The sequence below is a fragment of the Lepus europaeus genome, chromosome X (genome assembly GCF_033115175.1).
Source record: "Lepus europaeus isolate LE1 chromosome X, mLepTim1.pri, whole genome shotgun sequence".
Taxonomy (NCBI): Eukaryota; Metazoa; Chordata; class Mammalia; order Lagomorpha; family Leporidae; genus Lepus; species Lepus europaeus.
The window spans coordinates 127231887-127250325 of NC_084850.1; the positions used below are offsets into that span (position 1 = coordinate 127231887).

Below are 18439 nucleotides of genomic sequence, written 5' to 3' on the forward strand. Positions count from 1 at the left end.
TGTTTTATGTCTCCCTATAAAAGTATTTCCTCAAATTCAGACAGCATGATATTAAAAGAATATTCACTTGTTTCTAGATTTTTCTGTATTTTTTCTTTATATATACACTTGTTTGATAACCTGCCAAGGATGCTGTCCTAAACTTCACAGAAGTGGTGCAGTTGAGGTTCTCTGCTATTCTAACTGTACCACATCATATCACATTGATCATATCCTTATTCCTCTATTCCCTTTAAACTTGAACTATAATTTCAGATATTACTGATGATTTTATACTCTTTCAAATTATTTGTGATGTACATAACTTATCTTGACAATAAGAATTAGTGACAGGGCTGGCGCTGTGGCATAGTAGGCCAAACCTCTGCCTGTGGCAGCAGCATCCCATATGGGTGTCAGTTCAAATCCTGGCTGCTCCTCTTCTGATCCAGGTCCCTGCAAATGTGCCTGGGAAAGCCTTAGAAGATGGCCCAAGTACTTGGGGTCCTGCACTCATGTGGGAGATCCAGAAGAAGCTCCTGGCTCCTGGCTTCGGATTTGCCTAGCTCTGGCTGTTGTAGCCATTTGGGGAGTGAACCAGCAGATGGAAGACCTTTCTCTCTTTCTCTCTATCTCCCTCTCTGTCTGTAATTCTGCCTCTGAAATAAATAAATAAATTGTCAAAAAAGTAGCAAAAATTGCTGTGACATTTTTCTTTATTTTTAACTTGTTCCTTTTTTCCCTTCAACACAATTTCATATTCTGGGCCTATCTTCCCCTTACCTATACAAATCTGATGTGAATGTTCCTAAAAATAAAATTCATGGCTGCTTTGGGAAATTACTCTAGTACCCTTAAAATGATTGTAGAGAATTCATGTATCTTCTTAAGCATTGTATGGGTGGTCATTATCTAATCTTTCTGTGGAGATAATTTAAGATATTAGGCTACTGAGCTGCATATTCTGTGTAGCTCCAAAGTTATTAATGATGTATAAAGGATGTTAGGTTAAAAAAACTTTAAACTATATTTCTCAGCAGATCTCATTTTAGAGGCATCAATAATATCTCATTCAGATAACCAAATGTGTACAGTAGCTACAAAGTCAACAGATAAGATTTATCCCTCCTCTTCGTCCTCTCCCCTCCATAAGACTTAGGTTTTTTCTTAGATTTCTGAGGCCAAACTAAATATATGTGAAAATTAAGTGAGAATACTGGCAGGTAATCTCCAAGACAATGAAAAAAGAGAGCATTATACCTTCATTGAGTAAACGAAAGCACCAAGAATATGTATGGATAGGAAAGAATATCCTTCTAACTGCCAAGAGGGAAATCAGCAGAATTAAAGGATAACGCTTTGAAACCACATCTAAATTGCCTAGTACAGGGAAGGAAAGAGATTCTAGCAGACTTCAAGCTGCATTAATCAAAACAGTATTTTAGTGTTATGGCAGATGGTTTCTAAATGAAGTGTAGCTTTGTATTTTGTCCCATACTTTAATGATTTATACTCTTTAAGTGTTTCATAGGCTGGTATATAATTTAATCTAACTAAGGTATTATAAGGCTCACACCTCAGTAAGCTCTGAAACAGCTAATTGGGATAATGGGAAATTACTTGTCTTCTCCCAAATGCCAGGGAAGTAGGTCAGGATAATTAATATACAAGCTGACTTTTCAGTCAAAGGAAAACAAGACAGGTCTCATCTGTGTACTTTTAGTACCATGCATTTCAGACTAAAATGAGTTCAGCCTGAGAAAAAGCACAATATGACTCAGTTGAATAATTGAATTTCAAAATAAGACAAAAGGTAGTTAAACCATGAGAACACAGACTGAAGTCTTTTCTGAGGAAGATTAAATTTACACTTCATAAGCAGGGCCAAATTTCACATCTACAATGATACTGAAAAACAACTAGGGTACAGACTTAGGTACATCTTGATTCTTAGACTACTTTATAAGCTGTCAGCACTCGATAGTATATATCATTATATAAGGCAAGGTAAAAATATAAACGATAAGAAAGGAGCTTGGTTGGTGACATAATTCTTGATCCTAAGGCATAAGACAGGCTATATCTTAATATTTTCTTTCATTCTTCTTTTTGCCCACTTGTCTGTTGCCTCCTATTTTCAACTTCTTGGTAAATGGAAAACTGGAACTAAGACATTAAATTTATTTCCTCTATAGCCTGTACTTGATTAGTGCAAATTCACTTCAGTAGGTCAAACTGAATGTTGGTCTCAGGCAGGATAGTAACATACCACTGTTCACCTTCGATCGTCGCTAACTACTGGTTGCCTACCAGTCTGTGCAGCAGCACAGTGAGGGTTCTATGTTGGAGGGCATGCACGTATGTCTGAGGCTGGAGTAATGGTCTTGGCCTTACTCCTGGGTATAATTTTTTTTTTGACAGTCAGAGTGGACAGTGAGAGAGAAACAGAGAGAAAGGTCTTCCTTTTGCCGTTGGTTCACCCTCCAATGGCCGCCGCGGTAGGCGCGCTGCGGCAGGTGCACCACGCTGATCCAATGGCAGGAGCCAGGTGTTTCTCCTGGTCTCCCATGGGGTGCAGGGCCCAAGCACTTGGGCCATCCTCCACTGCACTCCCTGACCACAGCAGAGAGCTGGCCTGGAAGAGGGGCAACCGGGACAGGATCGGTGCCCCGACCGGGACTAGAACCCGGTATGCCGGCGCCGCAAGGCAGAGGATTAGCCTAGTGTGCCGTGGCGCCGGCCTCCTGGGTATAATTTTTGCCCTTTTGACATAACATCAAGCAGCTTGATTTGAATACGAAGCCTACATAACTTACTTATAATGGCCAATTCAGGGCAGCCATGAACATGACACTCCTTAACTAAAGCTTAAAGAGTCTTTTGAAAATAATGAAATTTAAAGTTGATGCTTCCCCAAATTATACATTCCTAAATATTAGAAATAGGAGTATGGAAAAAACCATCATTGGAAAGGTGAACATATCTTTGATTAAATAAGAAGTACCTTCCAGGCTACCATGAAATGCGCTACTCTGTTGAGAATAATTTAAAGTTCACTAAGACATCAAATAGTAAGATTTATGAGAAAACACACAGAGAGAAATGGGACCTGAAACATAATGCATGGCCACTTTCAATGAAACAGATCTGAATGAAATAGCATGAACTGTCCCATAATATGGATCGTAAAGACAAAACGTGCAACCGCAAATTTACTGACACACCTCCTAGGGCTGTTCTATCATGAGTATTCTGCAAAGACAGAATCCCCTGAAAACAATGGAAAGTTACCACATAATTCCCTAATAAACTTATTTGGAATTTGAAAGAAAAAAATCCACATACTTAGGAGTGCATCTACATTGCTAAAAATAAATCCAATCCAGAAAAACAAAAAAGAACGTATAGAAGAAAAGAAAGTCAAAGAAATGCTCTGTGGGCTACTGGAAACCTCAAGGAAGGCAGGCAGAAGCTATGCTTTCCTTTTAAGTTCCAATGCCCGCTGGCTTCTCTCTAATCCTGCCCAACTGAACGACCAGGATAATCTATTAAGTGTCTCACCTATACAAAAACAAGACTGCATCAGTGGCTCTGCCTGTAGGAACAATGGAATGTTTTCTGAGCAGAATCCTATATTTCTGTGCCTAACTGCAACACAGTTTATTTTTAAAATGGCTAAGATGAAATATGCTCCCCAATATGTTTGTGGAATACTAAATAAACATCACACATTTAGTCATAGCTGTTGGATAGTACCTAGATAACAGCTAAAATGAAGTTTCTAACTTCAGTTAAATTTCAGAAAACAAATTCATTTATTTAGATATTATTAAAATATAAACATGTATTATTATGCTTGCTAGAACTACAGAGGCCTAACATGCCTCCTAACTCCTTTACAGACTCTTCCATAATCTGGTAGATGTGAGTGCTGGCAGGGCTTGTTGGTAATGGATTGTAATTACCTTTCCTGCACCAACATAGCACCTTTTAAATGTTTCTCATGGGGATTATGCCTTAACTATCCTTTATGTGGAAACTGCCTTAGTATATGCATTTTACTACAAACAATTCTGATACTTTGCTGGTGGAAGATACAATTTAATTACAACTAAATAACGCAAGGAAGATTCATACCATAAAAGGAAATCCACTGTATTCTTTGGTCAATCACTTTCGAAGTGACTCTCACTGTAAAAGAGCCACAGTTCACATGGCCATTGGGCTCCTAACCTGTTCATAACCTGTGAATTTTGAGTTGCTTTTCCAGTAATGATGAAGAACCTAACAACAGTAATATATCCCATAGTGGAGCTTGCAAAATAGGCTGAAGGTGACATTCTACTTATATCCTTTAAAAAGAGAAGTCCAATGACCCCACAGGGCTGGAAAACTTATTTTTTTCTGTGAAGGGCCATTTGGATATTTGTTAACACCATTTTCACGGTCTACAAAATTATCACCTTAAAAATTCACCTGCTGTAGATCTACTGAATTCCAAGTCCTGCCTGCAGTTGCCTTGGCAGGGCCAGAACCAATGATTTAGTGGGTGTTATATGGCCCAAAGGCTGGATTTTCCCCATCCCTGCCCTAGCGGGATCAAATCAGCAATTGTGGTTTCATCACTGGCTCAAGTTATCTGCACTAATTGCCTTGAACTGTATTTTGGGTGAAGAATTGCACATGGCTTTATACTATTTCATCTATGCTATTTTTTCTTTTGCATTTTATGTTCAGGACTTCAGAGTCAAACCTAGACTTCTTTCTAACTAAAATAACTGAGTTAACTTTTTTATTAAATTCACCTGTGTTTCTGGGCCAGTGTATTATGTTAGTTATAAACAGATGCTTGGTATAGCATGTTGAATAAAGAACTTGATAACCAGTAAATAGATTCTTAATGCCAACAAGATACAGGATTACTTAACTGGCTTGTCTCTCTTAAGAGTTGATTCAGTTAAATTGAGTTTTGTAATCAACATACATACCAAGAAAGTAGATGGATGCATTTGACAAACTGGTTTCTAAAAATAAGTTCAGCTATTTAGAGTTGACAGAAATGCTATGTGAAATCCCTCCTTGGGAAAAAATTGTCTTTTAGATTTTTTTTCTTTAAAGCTTCAGACAGTGAAAAAGGAAGATATGTATGTACATGTGTGGGTTGGGTTGTGTGTGTGCATCCACTTACTCAACCAAGGCTCTGTTAACACCCCACTAGAAGCATTTATGGTTAACTAATACAAACTCAGGGGGCAACCACTGTGGACCAAGGACATGATGCATGAAAGTGAGAAGCAAGTGGATAAGGAAGGAAAAGAAAAAATACCATTAACTTTAAAAAGGCAAATAGGTAGTTGGAGGAAAAAGTTATTTGCTCCAGCTGTGGGTGTCCTTGGCCATAAACTTCATTACTCATCATTTTTCCCAAGTTACTGGGTTCTGAAAGTAGGACACCAGGGGAGACTGAACTTCCTGAGCAGCAAGACTATTATTTTAACAAGAAAGGAAGCAAAATTCTATTTTCTTCAAATAAATTTAAAAGGTTAGGATTTTGTATACACAAGCTAAGAATCTCCATAAACATACTTACTTTTTTCTCCTATGTTTTCACCTGCTGCCTCCCCTTCCTCTTCCTCTTCCTCCTCCTCTTCCTCCTCTTCCTCTTCTTCCTCTACTTCCGGGGGTTGCACATCATCCTGCGGGTCACAGGCACTAACTGGAGCATTCAGACAACAGTGGTTGAACCCACTATCTCGAGGCAGGGTAAAACTTCGAGGCTTGCCCCCATTGCCATTTAGCACTTGCATCCTCTCACTCTCAGCTAAGGGGTATGGCCCATAGTGATCCTGTAGGTGGCACTTCTGAGTTGGAAGAGTGGACTGCCGCCTATGTTCTGGGGAGATGGCCACGGAGTCAGAGAAGACAGAATCCTCCAGAGGAAGAGTCTGAAGATAGTGTAACCCTGAACTTGTCAGTGGCGTCTCAATTAGATCCTGCCAGGAGCGGCGCTGACTGGCGGTCTTGCGAATGGGGGACACCACACTGCTCCCAGTTACTTCTTGGCGAAACTCCTCATGGGAAGACTGAGACTGAGAAGTCTCTGTGGAGGAAAGTCGGCTGTGTTTTGCTTCCACATAAGGACTGGCACAACTCATCTGTGGAAAGAAGTCTGTGATCAGCCCTTAGAGAAATAATGAGGCAAGTTTGCAGACGTTTTAAAGTTAGGCCTAGATTACAGTTTAAGTGGACGTATTGAAATGCAGGGATACCAGATTTCACTGACACTTTGACATGCACAATTTTTCAATGAAAGTATGGCAACATGTGAGTACTTACAAAAGAAATATTCAGCAAAAAACAATCCAAAGTTTAAAATCTCTACATATTTTCAAATTCCAAAGAAGTATTTTCCCCAGATTCTTATTTCTGGACATTACAGAGCTTGGAGGTGAAGGCAAGTAGAGAGGCTTTTGCATGTAATAACAAGTTCCCTTATAAAAAGAACCCTGCCTCTTCTTCACAAGTGGCTCCTATGGGTGCCACTGAGGAGCTGTTTTGTGGTCATGTCAATTCTATGGCATTTTCTGGAGGGTTAGAAATACAGGCAGGATGTGATTATACTTTCTTGGGGATTAGCATTTGCATTGACCATGACACTGCAGGGCCCATAAGCACAAAAATAATGGAATATTTTTGTCACTAGAATTTAAAGTTTGTGAATACAAGTATAACCAAGAAAAAGGCATCAAGTGAATGTTGTAAAATACTTGCAGTGAACCCTAATGCAACAAGCCTTACTCTGGCTATGGGGCTAACACATCAGCCCAGACACTTCTGGTAAGAGCTGCCAGATTTGTGAAATGTGATCCTCACAAACTTGGGCCATGGTTGTGGCCAGGACAAGCCTGGCTGAAGTAGAGGTGCATGCCACCTGTCCTGGTAAAGGAGGGGAAGTTACTTGGCATCTTCTTTGGGCAGGCAGTTACCTTCCCACATGTTAATAATAATGTGAATAGCTTCCTTCTTGGAAGTTCCAATGTTTACACAATGAAGCTGCAGTTTACTCTTTTTCCTCTTTCATGAATATGTTAATTATTCAGATCGTAATGTTTTAGGGAAAGAGGGAAATTAAAAATTATCCTACTTGAGTAATATGGAGGTTGAATTAGATTGGCTATTGTTGTCACCTAAATTAAGCTTCCATTTTCTGTGTGAAAGACTAAGTCTCAAGATGGGCAGAATTGATTCTTATGGCAATATATCCACAGAACATAGTGTTTCAACTGGGATGCCACTGAGACATTCCTGGTAATTCTGATGGGAAACAGGCACCATGTAAACATAGACGTTAAACCGGATCCTATGGCCATGTAAAAAGTTACATGCCAAAACACTGCTGATAGCTTTATGAACACTACTCTGACACAGTCTATTTTCCTAATAAAACTGTCAGATAATTATCTTGCCTGAAATCTGTGGTGACTGTTTGTCCTAATTAGTATTCTTTGTATACTTAAACATATTGCTTACTGATTTTAGGGCCCCAATTATCTTTTCCTTTAAGAAACTTGAGGTTTGAAATGTAATCCACTATACAATCTTTTTTGAACATACAAAGAGATGTTTCAAGTTAAAGAATCTGGCGATATATTAATTAACCTGGTGATCTATCTATCCATCCATCCATCCATATCTGTTGGTACTTACAGAAGGAGGTCGTGGGTATGTATCATAGGGGGGTGGGGGGCTGTCTTGTTTGGGTGTTGATGGAGTATCTGCTTCTTCCTTGTCACTCTCACTCCAGTAATCTGAAAATTCACACACATGGATATATCAACATGCTATTAGATATTTATAGCCATATTTTGAGGAACATAAACTACCATTTAACAAAAGTTAATTTAAATTCCATCCCTATACCAAGATCCCCAGCATTCCTATACCCCAGGGCCCACCAACTTTTATTTTCAATAGGGTTTGGAGAAGGAAGGAAAAGTGTAACCGCCTACTTCTAACCTCTTTTTAATGTAAGTGATTACACACAGTCACGGTTTTAGGAAATTAGCAAAAGAACATTGCAAATGTGAAATCAGGTTTAAGGTACTTTAGATTCTAGATGAAATTATCCTGAAGCTTTATTAAATAAATGGCATCACAGGATCCTTCTTAAAAGTGTATCATCTCGGGGCCAGCACTGTAGTGTAGTGGATAAAGGCACTGCCTGTGGTGCCGGCATCCCATATGGGTGATGGTTCAAGTCCTGGCTGCTCCACTTCCAATCCAGCTCTCTGCTACGTCCTGCGAAAGCAGTAGAAGATGGCTCAAGTACTTGGGCCTCTGCACCCACATAGGAGACCTGGAAGAAGCTCTTGGCTCCTGGCTTTGGATCAGCACAGCTCAGGCCATTGCGGCCAACTGGAGAGTGAACCAGCAGATGGAAGACCTCTGTCTCTCTCTCTGCCTCTCCTTCTCTCTCTGTGTAACTCTGACTTTCAAATAAATAAATAAACCTTTAAAAAAAAGTGTATCATCTCACCCTAAAGGTGAATACTCAAAGAAAAGCAATAAATACATCACTGTAGCTCTCTAGAGTTATAAACAGCTCCAAAAAATAATGTTCTCAATTTTCTTCTCTGGCTTATATTCAGTGATTATCTAACAATCACTGTTTCCAGAGTCATGCTGACATGAATCTCTTTAACACCAAACTCCCACCTCCCCTTGGAAACACATGGCAAACCCTGATTCTTGCCAAATGCAAAAGGGCAAATCTGCTGATGTGGGCTGCAAGTTCCAAACTTCCAGAGCTACTGCAAAGGGGAGAGAATACAAGCCGCTAGACAAAGTGCCTCGGCAGGCCTCAGGCAAGAGGGAGGGGGAAGAACTCTGAGAGATGCATTACTAGAGGAAGTCAAATGCAGCAAAAAGGCCAGTAATCAGAATCTGTTCCAATAATCTCTCAACCAGCCCATTTCTGTTGCATTAATTCTTCGTATGATTTACCAAAAACAAAAAACAAAAACAGAAGTATTATCTGTTACTGGTCACGGAGGGGAGGGCAGTTGCTGGAGCGAGTCTCATGGGTTCTTTTGCTCAGCTTAGTATAGAAATAAAAAGCCTGGAAACAATTTGCAAAGAGGCAGAAACTTTTATTCGATCGGCAAGCGACAGAGAAAGTGTCTGGTCCGAGAAGAGCCCAGGCAGAGTGCCCGAGCGGGACACTGGCTTCAAGGAAGTGTCCTGGGTTTTTAAGGCATTACTATCTGTCCACTGGGTCATCCTATCGGGGTGCCCACTGAACAGGGGGTTTCACATACACATGTTGATTGGCTTGGGGCTCACGGAGATGGGAGGGAGTCTCCTGGAGACTGTCTTCTTAATGACTCAGACCCCCTCCTCTGCTAGCTCTGGGTGAAAGATTGCAGCCACCCTGAAGGTGTGATTTAAGGCCACAAGGTCACACAAGATAGCCTGGATCTCCTGGAACCAGCCTGACTCTCCCCAGGGGCTCAGCCCCTTCCCCTGCCAGCTGTGGGTGAGACTGCACCCACCCCAAAGGTGTCATTTAAGGCTGCAAGGTCACACAGGCAGCACAAGAAGCTATTAGTGGGGGAGATCCAGTTGGTCTGGAGATAGGCTTTGTAGCCACAGCTGACAATTTGCTTGTGAAGGACATTCTACCTATGTCTAAAGGGGCCCACAGACCCCCAACTCCACTGGCCAGCCTCATTATCCATACCAATTTCAGATGAGAAAAGGTAAAAGAACCATCACAAGGGTTAATACTCAGATTTGGTTGAAAAATCATGAAATATATATTTATAGGAAACCTCTCCAAGAGGGCAGTGATAAAGATTATTAATAAGTATAGCTAACCTTTGTTAAGAAATTATTATATGCTGAATAGAATGTAATAGAGCTGGGGTAGGAACTAAAAATGCCTTGCCTTTAACATCTGATGATTAAGTTGTTGGCTCTCTTTGTATAACACAGAGGAGAGATTGATATGAAGTATATTGATCATTTAATTCCCTATCTCTTTCTGTTATAACTCTGGGTACTATGAATATAAACTCTTCAACAATGGAGATTGGGAATAAAATAAATTGTCCATTATATTAAGGTATCAAACAGAAGGACCCTCAAAATTCGATTCATATTTTAATTATCCCCTCTGAATAAAAGAAAAGCAAGAACTACTTAATTTGATATCTGTTCCCCTACTGGATCATGCAGATGACAGCAAGCATACTATGTCTTCCCTCCAATACGAATTAACATAGTTGCCCAGAAATGTATCCAGAAAGTGCTGATGAAAAAGCATGGACTATATACTATATACTGAGGCAGGTGTGGGTTCAGTTCTTGCTTAGACCACTTATCATCCTTCTGGTCTCTTGAGATGGTTACTTAACCTTTCTGAGTTTGTCTTATCATCTGTAAAAGATGGCTAATAATAACTACTTTTCAGAGTTATGAGGATAGGGGCACTAAATAAAGTAACATATATTCAAGTGCCTTGTAACTTGGAAGTGCTCAAAAAATATTGGGATCCCTTATATTCTTGGGTGTGTTTTTAGATGGCATGCCAGGACAGTCTGACCCAGATCATATAGGTGATAAATACCTGGTGTTCATCCTTTCACACATTAGTTATTTCTTGCAGTAAGTTTCAGTGATGACAAAATGAAATCTGGAGCCCTGGGGCCTGGGTTGGTGAGAACGTGAAGTACTATTAGGAAGTCATTGCTGGAGGTGAAGGGACTAAGCAGCCTCCCAAAGCAGTAGGCTTACCAAGATCACTCAGCCCTTATCCTGCCCACTGTTTCTAGGAAATATGGCACTCAAGCTGAATTTCACTTAGAGGTGTGCAATGATACCATGAGGCCAAAAGAGTTAGTACCTCAAATAGTCCTTATTAGCACACTGAGAGGGAGATGGTCACCATTTTATCAAGGGCTCTATAGCTGTTATTAGAAGTGACATATTTTGGGAGGTTCTCTCTACTGTCCTCCTCCCTCACCAGCCAATTTAGGAGGAATAATAATCTACTACGTTATGTAGTTCTTGGTTTATTAAAGATACCATCAACCTAAAGTTTTATTGGATTGCCTAAGAGGTTGACATATCACTTTGTAAATTAATTTCCATTTTTTTATTCTAAACTGTATGTCTTTGAGAGAGCAATGCCAGAGAAGAACTAACATAAGAAATTTAGTTGGGATTTTTTGAGTTTGTATGGAAAATTCAATGCACACTGTTTCTTACAGGCTCAAATTAGTTTGATTTTTATTCTAGAAGAAAATTATTTTTCTTAGTTCTATATCTAGCTCAAAATAAGTGGATACATTTAATGTCTCTTATAACTTTACATGTAATCAAGAATAAATGGCAGCTAGAAGAGGATAACTTCCACTTTACTTTCTCATGTTGATACAAAAGAATAATTTGAAACTAACTTTTTCATTTAGAGATATAGAAGAAATACAGTGTACTTCATTCATTCCTATGGGATTAGAGGTTTACAAAGACCTTACATGTGATTGAAAATAATATATAATGAATGTCTGACTTGAAGCTGGAAAGCAACAGAAACACAATTAGCAGACAATTAACCAAAAATTATCCTGGCCAAATTTAGTGTAACCCTATTTTCTCTAAGCATAACAACAAATACTAAAAGAAAAGCCTACATCCTTTAAACTTCTGTAATTAAAGGCAGCAACTCGTTAAACTTTTATTAAAGTCAGTGGAAGTGTCATTTCTAAGCTCAATGGATCTTTAAATTTAATGAGTGTTTGGCAGGTATTCCTTTGCATCTTACATACTGTCAATGCTCAAAAAGCTGTATTTTTATGAAGCGAGAATGATACTCAGAAGATGTTAAATGACTATACAAAAATGTCATGTGGACGTGTGCATCTAGTAGTTTTCTTTATAGAATGCCATGAAACCCAATCATGAAAGAGGAAGGAAGTCTTATTTTTGACCTATGTTAAAGTGTATGAGGAACACACAACTCATGTGGAAATTAAAATTATTTCAGAAATTCTGGTTGCATTCATTTAGCAAGAGAAACTTGAATTGCAACTCTGAGCTTCTACTTATGGCTTTCAATCACACTCCTATAGGTGCTAAGATATATACTGAATATGACAGACCAGGGCAACAAGAATTGCATAATAAATACTTTTTGAACCTGCATGTTCAATATAACTTATTAGGTATCTTATTCATAATGCAATTTCAGCTATATAATACCAAGTACAAAGGAAATTCACTGAAATCAAGACCAGGCTCAAGTAATAAAATATAGAAGTTAAGCCTGAAAATTCATCCTTTCCTGTTTACACAAATTGACTTTTTTCAAAGATTCATTTTTGCATTAGTACATTATCCATACTTATAGCTGTATTTTTTGAAAATCAGAAAAAATCGATAAGTACTTTTAAAGAATTATTTTATGGCTTTTAAAGACAACTTAAAAGGAAATCTTATCAAAAATTTAGGATTATAAATTATATTGAGCATGGTGGTAAGGAACACACTTTTCATCATTATCAAATGTCTTAATAACTATTGTTTCACACGTCACAGTCTGGGCTGAGATTTGTCTATGCCCACTGATCTGATAGAGATGGCTCCCATATTATTTGTAGAAGTACCCATGCCGCACCTACTCCTCAGGACGTTTTACATTCTTGAGTCCACATCCTGCCCATCCTGCAAGGCCAGTTTAGAAAACAGCCAACATAAAGTCTTTCCTCATTCCACTCCTGGAAGAACTCTCTCCAGCCTCATTACCATGGAACTTGATTTGCAATTTCTTACATTTCACTTTCTATATTGTATTAAGGATCTTTTCTGCTAGAATGCAGTGTAATTTCAGGCAGGATGGGTGCCTAATTCACCTTTATGTGATCAGAGTACTCAGTAAGGGCCTGCTACAGAAACACTCAGGATTGAATAAAATATCTTCTCTCTTGCTCTGCTTTACATCAGCTTCACTGACTTTATTTCAGGCTCATTGGCTGCTTTCTCCAGCGAGCATTTTCTCATCAATGCTTCCTCATTCTCAGGCTTAAAAATTATTTTTAATATACACTCAGCAATTTTTGTTGTAAGTTGCCTACCACTAAAATTAATATTAGTTTTTTACATTGCTCTTTTCTTATGTAACTTTAAGTATGCATTTTGAGGTTCCCAATAATGCGATAAATTCCAATCGGCAACAACTCTGTTTTGCTATTTACTTTCCATATTCCTGCCTCATTTCCTAACTTCACACCAATCCATTAATCTCCATTTCCTCATCCAATGGCCCAAACCAAGTGTTGATACATCTCACTTTGTAGTTCAAATGTAGCCTTCTGCCTGCTTTTATATAGCCTATGGACTAGGACTGTTTTTCTGTTTTTTACATTTTAAATGGCTAAAACAATCAAAAAAAGAGTATTTTTCTAAGTATGAAAAGTGATATGAAATCCAAATCTCAGTGTTCATAAATAAATATGCATAGAACACAGCCACAGCCATTCAAGTGTCTTGGCTGCTTTCATACTATAGGAACACAGTTGAGTAGTTCTGACTGAAACCATATAGATGGCAAATTCCAAATATTATTTAGTTCTTTATAGAAAAGTTTAATGACTGCTGCCTAAATACTTGTTGGCATATTGGTGTTGGGAAGTAGCTTTCTTCTTTAGATATCTGTAACTTTAATTTTTAGATGTTTTTAAAAGGTTTGGCTGAGATTTTTACTCTAAGAGGAGATAGAAGGTTTTTAAAATCTCTACAACAAATTGGACATGTTCAGTGGGGATACAACTACAAATAAGTTTGTATTTGTGTGTGTGTGTGTGTGTGAATCTGTGGGTTTTTTTTTTTTATCATTAGGATGTCTCCAATAAATTCAAAAAAACTATTCATGCTTCCAAGGGGTATACAACAAATATCCTTTGACAAATGTTAAGTCAGCTCCGAATAATGATCACAGCTTTCACTCTTAAAATTTCAATTCTGCACCATGATTTTAATTCTGCAGCATGACACTGTGTTTCACAAATCTGAGGTCACACCAATGAAAACTCCATAAGATCACAGAGATACATAATAACATAGCTGAAGAATATAACCAATGAGATAATTTATGAAGGAAGAGATCATTCATTTGATCTCTTTGCATAAAAGGTCAGTTAAATGTCTAAGAAACCCGGCTAAATAATAATAAAATATCTCCCCTCACTGACAAGGACCTGGACTTGGGTCAATACATAGGAGCTATTACAGGCTTTTTCATTTTTAGATTTTGTTTTACCATAGGAAATAGAAGGATAAGGCGACAAACAGGAGAGAACTCAAGATGAGGTATTCCAAAAATTTCAGAGTTCAGTCCTTATCAGTTTAGTTTACTCAGTCTTATCTAGAAGTTGCTATGGTCTAGACTCAAAGTTCAAAGAAGAGAAATAACTACATATTGACATAAATATTTTTTCTATAGTGATAGCAGTGAATTGCTGAATAGCATAATTGGAAGAGAAAAATACTACACAATTAAAAAGTATTCATTTACCTTGTTCTTGTTTAATCCTCTCTCTCTCTGCATATCCTGCGGTCAGCATATTAATTCTGTTAAGCCATCTGAAAAAAACAAAATTAAAATTACTAACATTGAAAGTTCTTTTTTTATTATTTACTTCTTTGGGATATTTATTTTAAGATAGTTAATTGTTTGGAATAATCCTACATATAAGATATGCTCTTTGTTATTCTTGACATGCTGTGTCTTCAATGAACTATAACATCTATAATATCTGTAAGATACACAGTTTTAAGATGACCAAAGCCATATTAATTCTATTGCTCTAAACATAGAAATGCTCCAAATATTCCTGCTGTTCTGTTTCTTCAGAGCACATGCTTTAGAGATATTGCAGGAATATAAGATCTATCGCTTCTCGGCCTTTTGGCTAAGATCAAGTGTAAGAATATAAGATCTAATTTACCCTCATAAGGGTAAAATTACAGACCTTGCCTGCCAAAATAACAGTTTTACTATTAAATCATACTAGTAGCTTTGCTTAATCTAAGTTTAATAATCCAAGGAGAAACACGTTTTGAGAGTACTTTTGAAACTTGTCTCTTAATTTGAGGATATTAGGTTTTCCAAAGACACAATAAGCATGTATGATTTCAAGCACTGCTTTGATAATAAAAATGTATTTTCATGAGAAATAGTAAATTAAAAATGAATTTTAGTTCTTTCCTCTTTTAGTAGTGCTGCTATTGTCAGTGTAGGGACTGCCAGAAGTAAAGTGTTCCAGTGTCTTTCTTATGTCCCATCAGTGTTCTCCCTGTGTCCATTATTCTAACTATTTATACTGCATCAGATTATCAAGTCACAAAACCTTTCAACAACAAGACAATCTCCTATTGGTCAATCCTGAGCCATGATCCATGTATTTTCCTAAATCAGAAACTGAAGAAGAACTGCTTTCCAAACTAGCTTGGGTAAGTTTGCTAGTATAGTCAATACAATATTGTGGAATAATCTGATTTAGATATACTTTTAAGGACTTTTTCTCTTAATATCTTATCTCTCTTGCCAAGGGGAAGATGGTATTCTTTTAAGTGACTCATTTATTTCACCATTTATGCCAAGTGGTATTAACTGTGCATCAGATACTGAAAATGTCTTGAAAATGAAGGAAAGTTGCATCTCTTAACAGACAAAATCACATTTATGGAAATTTAATTATAGGAATAAGTCACTTATAGCTCAACTTTATTTTGGTAAAACCCACGATGTAGTGATAATTTCAAATATGTTAGGCAAGTGAAGAAGAGACTGGAGTACAAATGAAATAAAATTGATCAAACAAATTCAGTAGCATGGTATATACATATACACACTTCTGAAAATTAAAAACATAACTCAACAAGTCAAGTTCATCACAAATAACCTTTTAAGAATGAATCTAATAATAAGTAAAAGGCCAAAATAAAAATCTAGACTAATGTTCATTTATTGGGAGAAATAATTCAGTTTGTATTACAAGGCAAATATTACCACTCTTGGGAAAGACTGGACTGCAGCTTTTTGGATGAAAGTGACAATACTATTGAAGGAAAATTTATTATTGAATTTTAATCCAGTAATCTAGTGCCTCATATTTATAACTTCAAAAATATCACTGAATTTCATTTTATCAGAAGTCTAAAGAACAATTACTTCCTCATGAGCTGTGTCAGGAAACAAAAAATGGATTTCCTCAATTTTTTACTTTAATAACATTTATTAAGTGCCCAGTTTGTACTGAACAATGAGACAGGTCTCAGGAACACAGTAATGAGTGATATAGTACATGCATCCAGTGAACTCTAAAACTGCTAAATTTTATAAGACAACTGATAAATTACTATTGGGAAGAAAAACTGTTCATAATAAAACCTCTTTGGAAAATGTGTGGATATACTCAGGCCATTGAATATAGCAATCCAGGGTTTAATACTACACAGTTGTTGGTGCTGTCTTAGATAAACTTGCCCTTAAGGCTTCAGCTAGAAGATGCTTCTGGATACATTTACTACAGTTGTGATTTGGTATTTGTGGACTACTGTGAAAGCAGATACGCATTTACTGATTCAAGAAATATTTGTTGAGAGCCATGTGTGTCAGGTACTATTCTAGGCATTGGGAACACAGAGACAAACAAGACAAGTGTTTGCCTTCAAGATACCCAGATCTAACTGAGGAGAAAGACAATAAATAGTCATGCCATGTGTAGTAGTCGCAAATGTTATTTTAAAAAAAGACAGCAAGAAAGGTAAGATTAGAATGTTATAGGTGTCATGGGTAAGAGAAGGCTATTGTAGGTAAAGTTATCAGGGAAACAGGTACTAAGTTTAGAAACTTTTCACTATAAAGATGGGAAAGTTCTTCTACATTAGGTCTACATTCAGTCTCTCACCCTATCACCAATGCTTTAAAACAAGAAAACATAGGTGAAGGGATATTGGACCTACAGTGAACATTCTAACAACATGTCTAGATTGACACAGAAGAACCCACTGAGAGGGAAATAAGAATAATCATTATAAGAAAAATGTATAACTAGTAATTATTAGACAGAAATTGTTGAGTCCCCACAATTAGGACATATATACTGACACGGTAAGGAATGTAACATATTCAGTTAATAAATCTGAGAATACTTGAGAAATATTTTGTTTTCTCCCTATAAATTTCAGAGAGATCAGAAAAACATGTTTCAAAGCTCATTTCTGAGGGAAGAGATGGATGCTAGTTGGGTGCTCAAAAATGTTCTTACTTTTTAACTAAAATTACTAGGTCCTGTCACTATGTTTTTATATATGAAAGACAAAAAAAATACTCTGTACCATCGTTTATTTTCATTAAAGGTAGATATAATACTTAAAACTTATGAAACAATCAGATAAATATATTTATTAATTTTTAACATATCATCTTTTGAAAACTTGGGTACATGCTTATAAAATTATATTCAGAACAAATCAATACCCATATAGTTTTAAAAAATTTAGTAATATATTTTATTTGACTCATTGTATTTTACATATTATCCTTTCAACATGTAATCAATATAAAATTATGACAGATATTCTACATTCTTTTCTTCATACTAAATCATTAAAACCATATGTGCATTCCACTTTGATTGGCTCCTCTCAATTCAGACCAGCCTCATTTCAAAGTGCTCAGTGAACACCTGGGGCTGGTGGCTGCAGCACAAGTGAACAACACGCTGGGTGTGCTATCTATATTTTGCCACTCACCCAGTCAATGCTGCTTTTATTAATTTTCTACCTTTGCAAGTGCTGTTAAATCTCCCCCCTTCTATGTTGAATTCTTGCTCATATATCTGAGGATGTGGCCAATTGGCCACATATCTTAGAAAACCTTTTCTCTAACTTCCCCAACCCCATTATTTGTTCCCCCGAAGCCTTTCTCCATTAGAAACATCCAGATCTTTTTTCTGTTATGTAACAATGAGGCTGCAGGTGGGTATCTTTCCTCATCGCTAATCTTCTGTGAATATTTTTACCACTCTTTCTCATATCTTTTGACAAGTCATTAAAAAAATCTGCCTACTGAAAGCATATATTAAGAATAAGATTATAAAAAAGAGAAAGCAAAGCAAAACAATAAAAATCCATTATCATTAAAGAACAGCCCAGTATTTCAGGTAAATTTAATTCTGAAAGTTGTAGTATAACATGGCAAACCCTATATAAAACAGCCCTCTTAAATGTATGATGCACACATGACATTTTTGGTAATATCCATTTTTCCCCTTTGATCCACTGCTTAGAAAAAGTAATAAAACGAACCATATGGGTTTGGTTTAGCCTTTTCGGTGACACCTAGAACCAGATACATCTACAGCAATATTACGGAAGAGCATTAACAAAATGTCAA

The 18439-nt window shown here is 37.1% G+C and overlaps 1 protein-coding gene and 1 pseudogene across 6 annotated transcripts in view; one reads left to right on the forward strand and one right to left on the reverse strand.

Moving 5' to 3' along the window:
- CNKSR2 (connector enhancer of kinase suppressor of Ras 2) overlaps nucleotides 1–18439 on the reverse strand; it is a 316326-nt gene that overhangs the window by 37758 nt on the left and 260129 nt on the right. For all 6 annotated transcript variants that reach the window (XM_062183975.1, XM_062183974.1, XM_062183973.1 and 3 more), the window contains 3 exons: nucleotides 14552–14619; nucleotides 7687–7787; nucleotides 5570–6134 (listed from right to left, as the gene is read on the reverse strand). In XM_062183975.1, the coding sequence (XP_062039959.1) occupies nucleotides 5570–6134; nucleotides 7687–7787; nucleotides 14552–14619 (734 nt within the window). The remainder of the gene's footprint in view (nucleotides 1–5569; nucleotides 6135–7686; nucleotides 7788–14551; nucleotides 14620–18439) is intronic.
- LOC133753956 (U2 spliceosomal RNA) lies at nucleotides 14929–15081 on the forward strand (annotated as a pseudogene).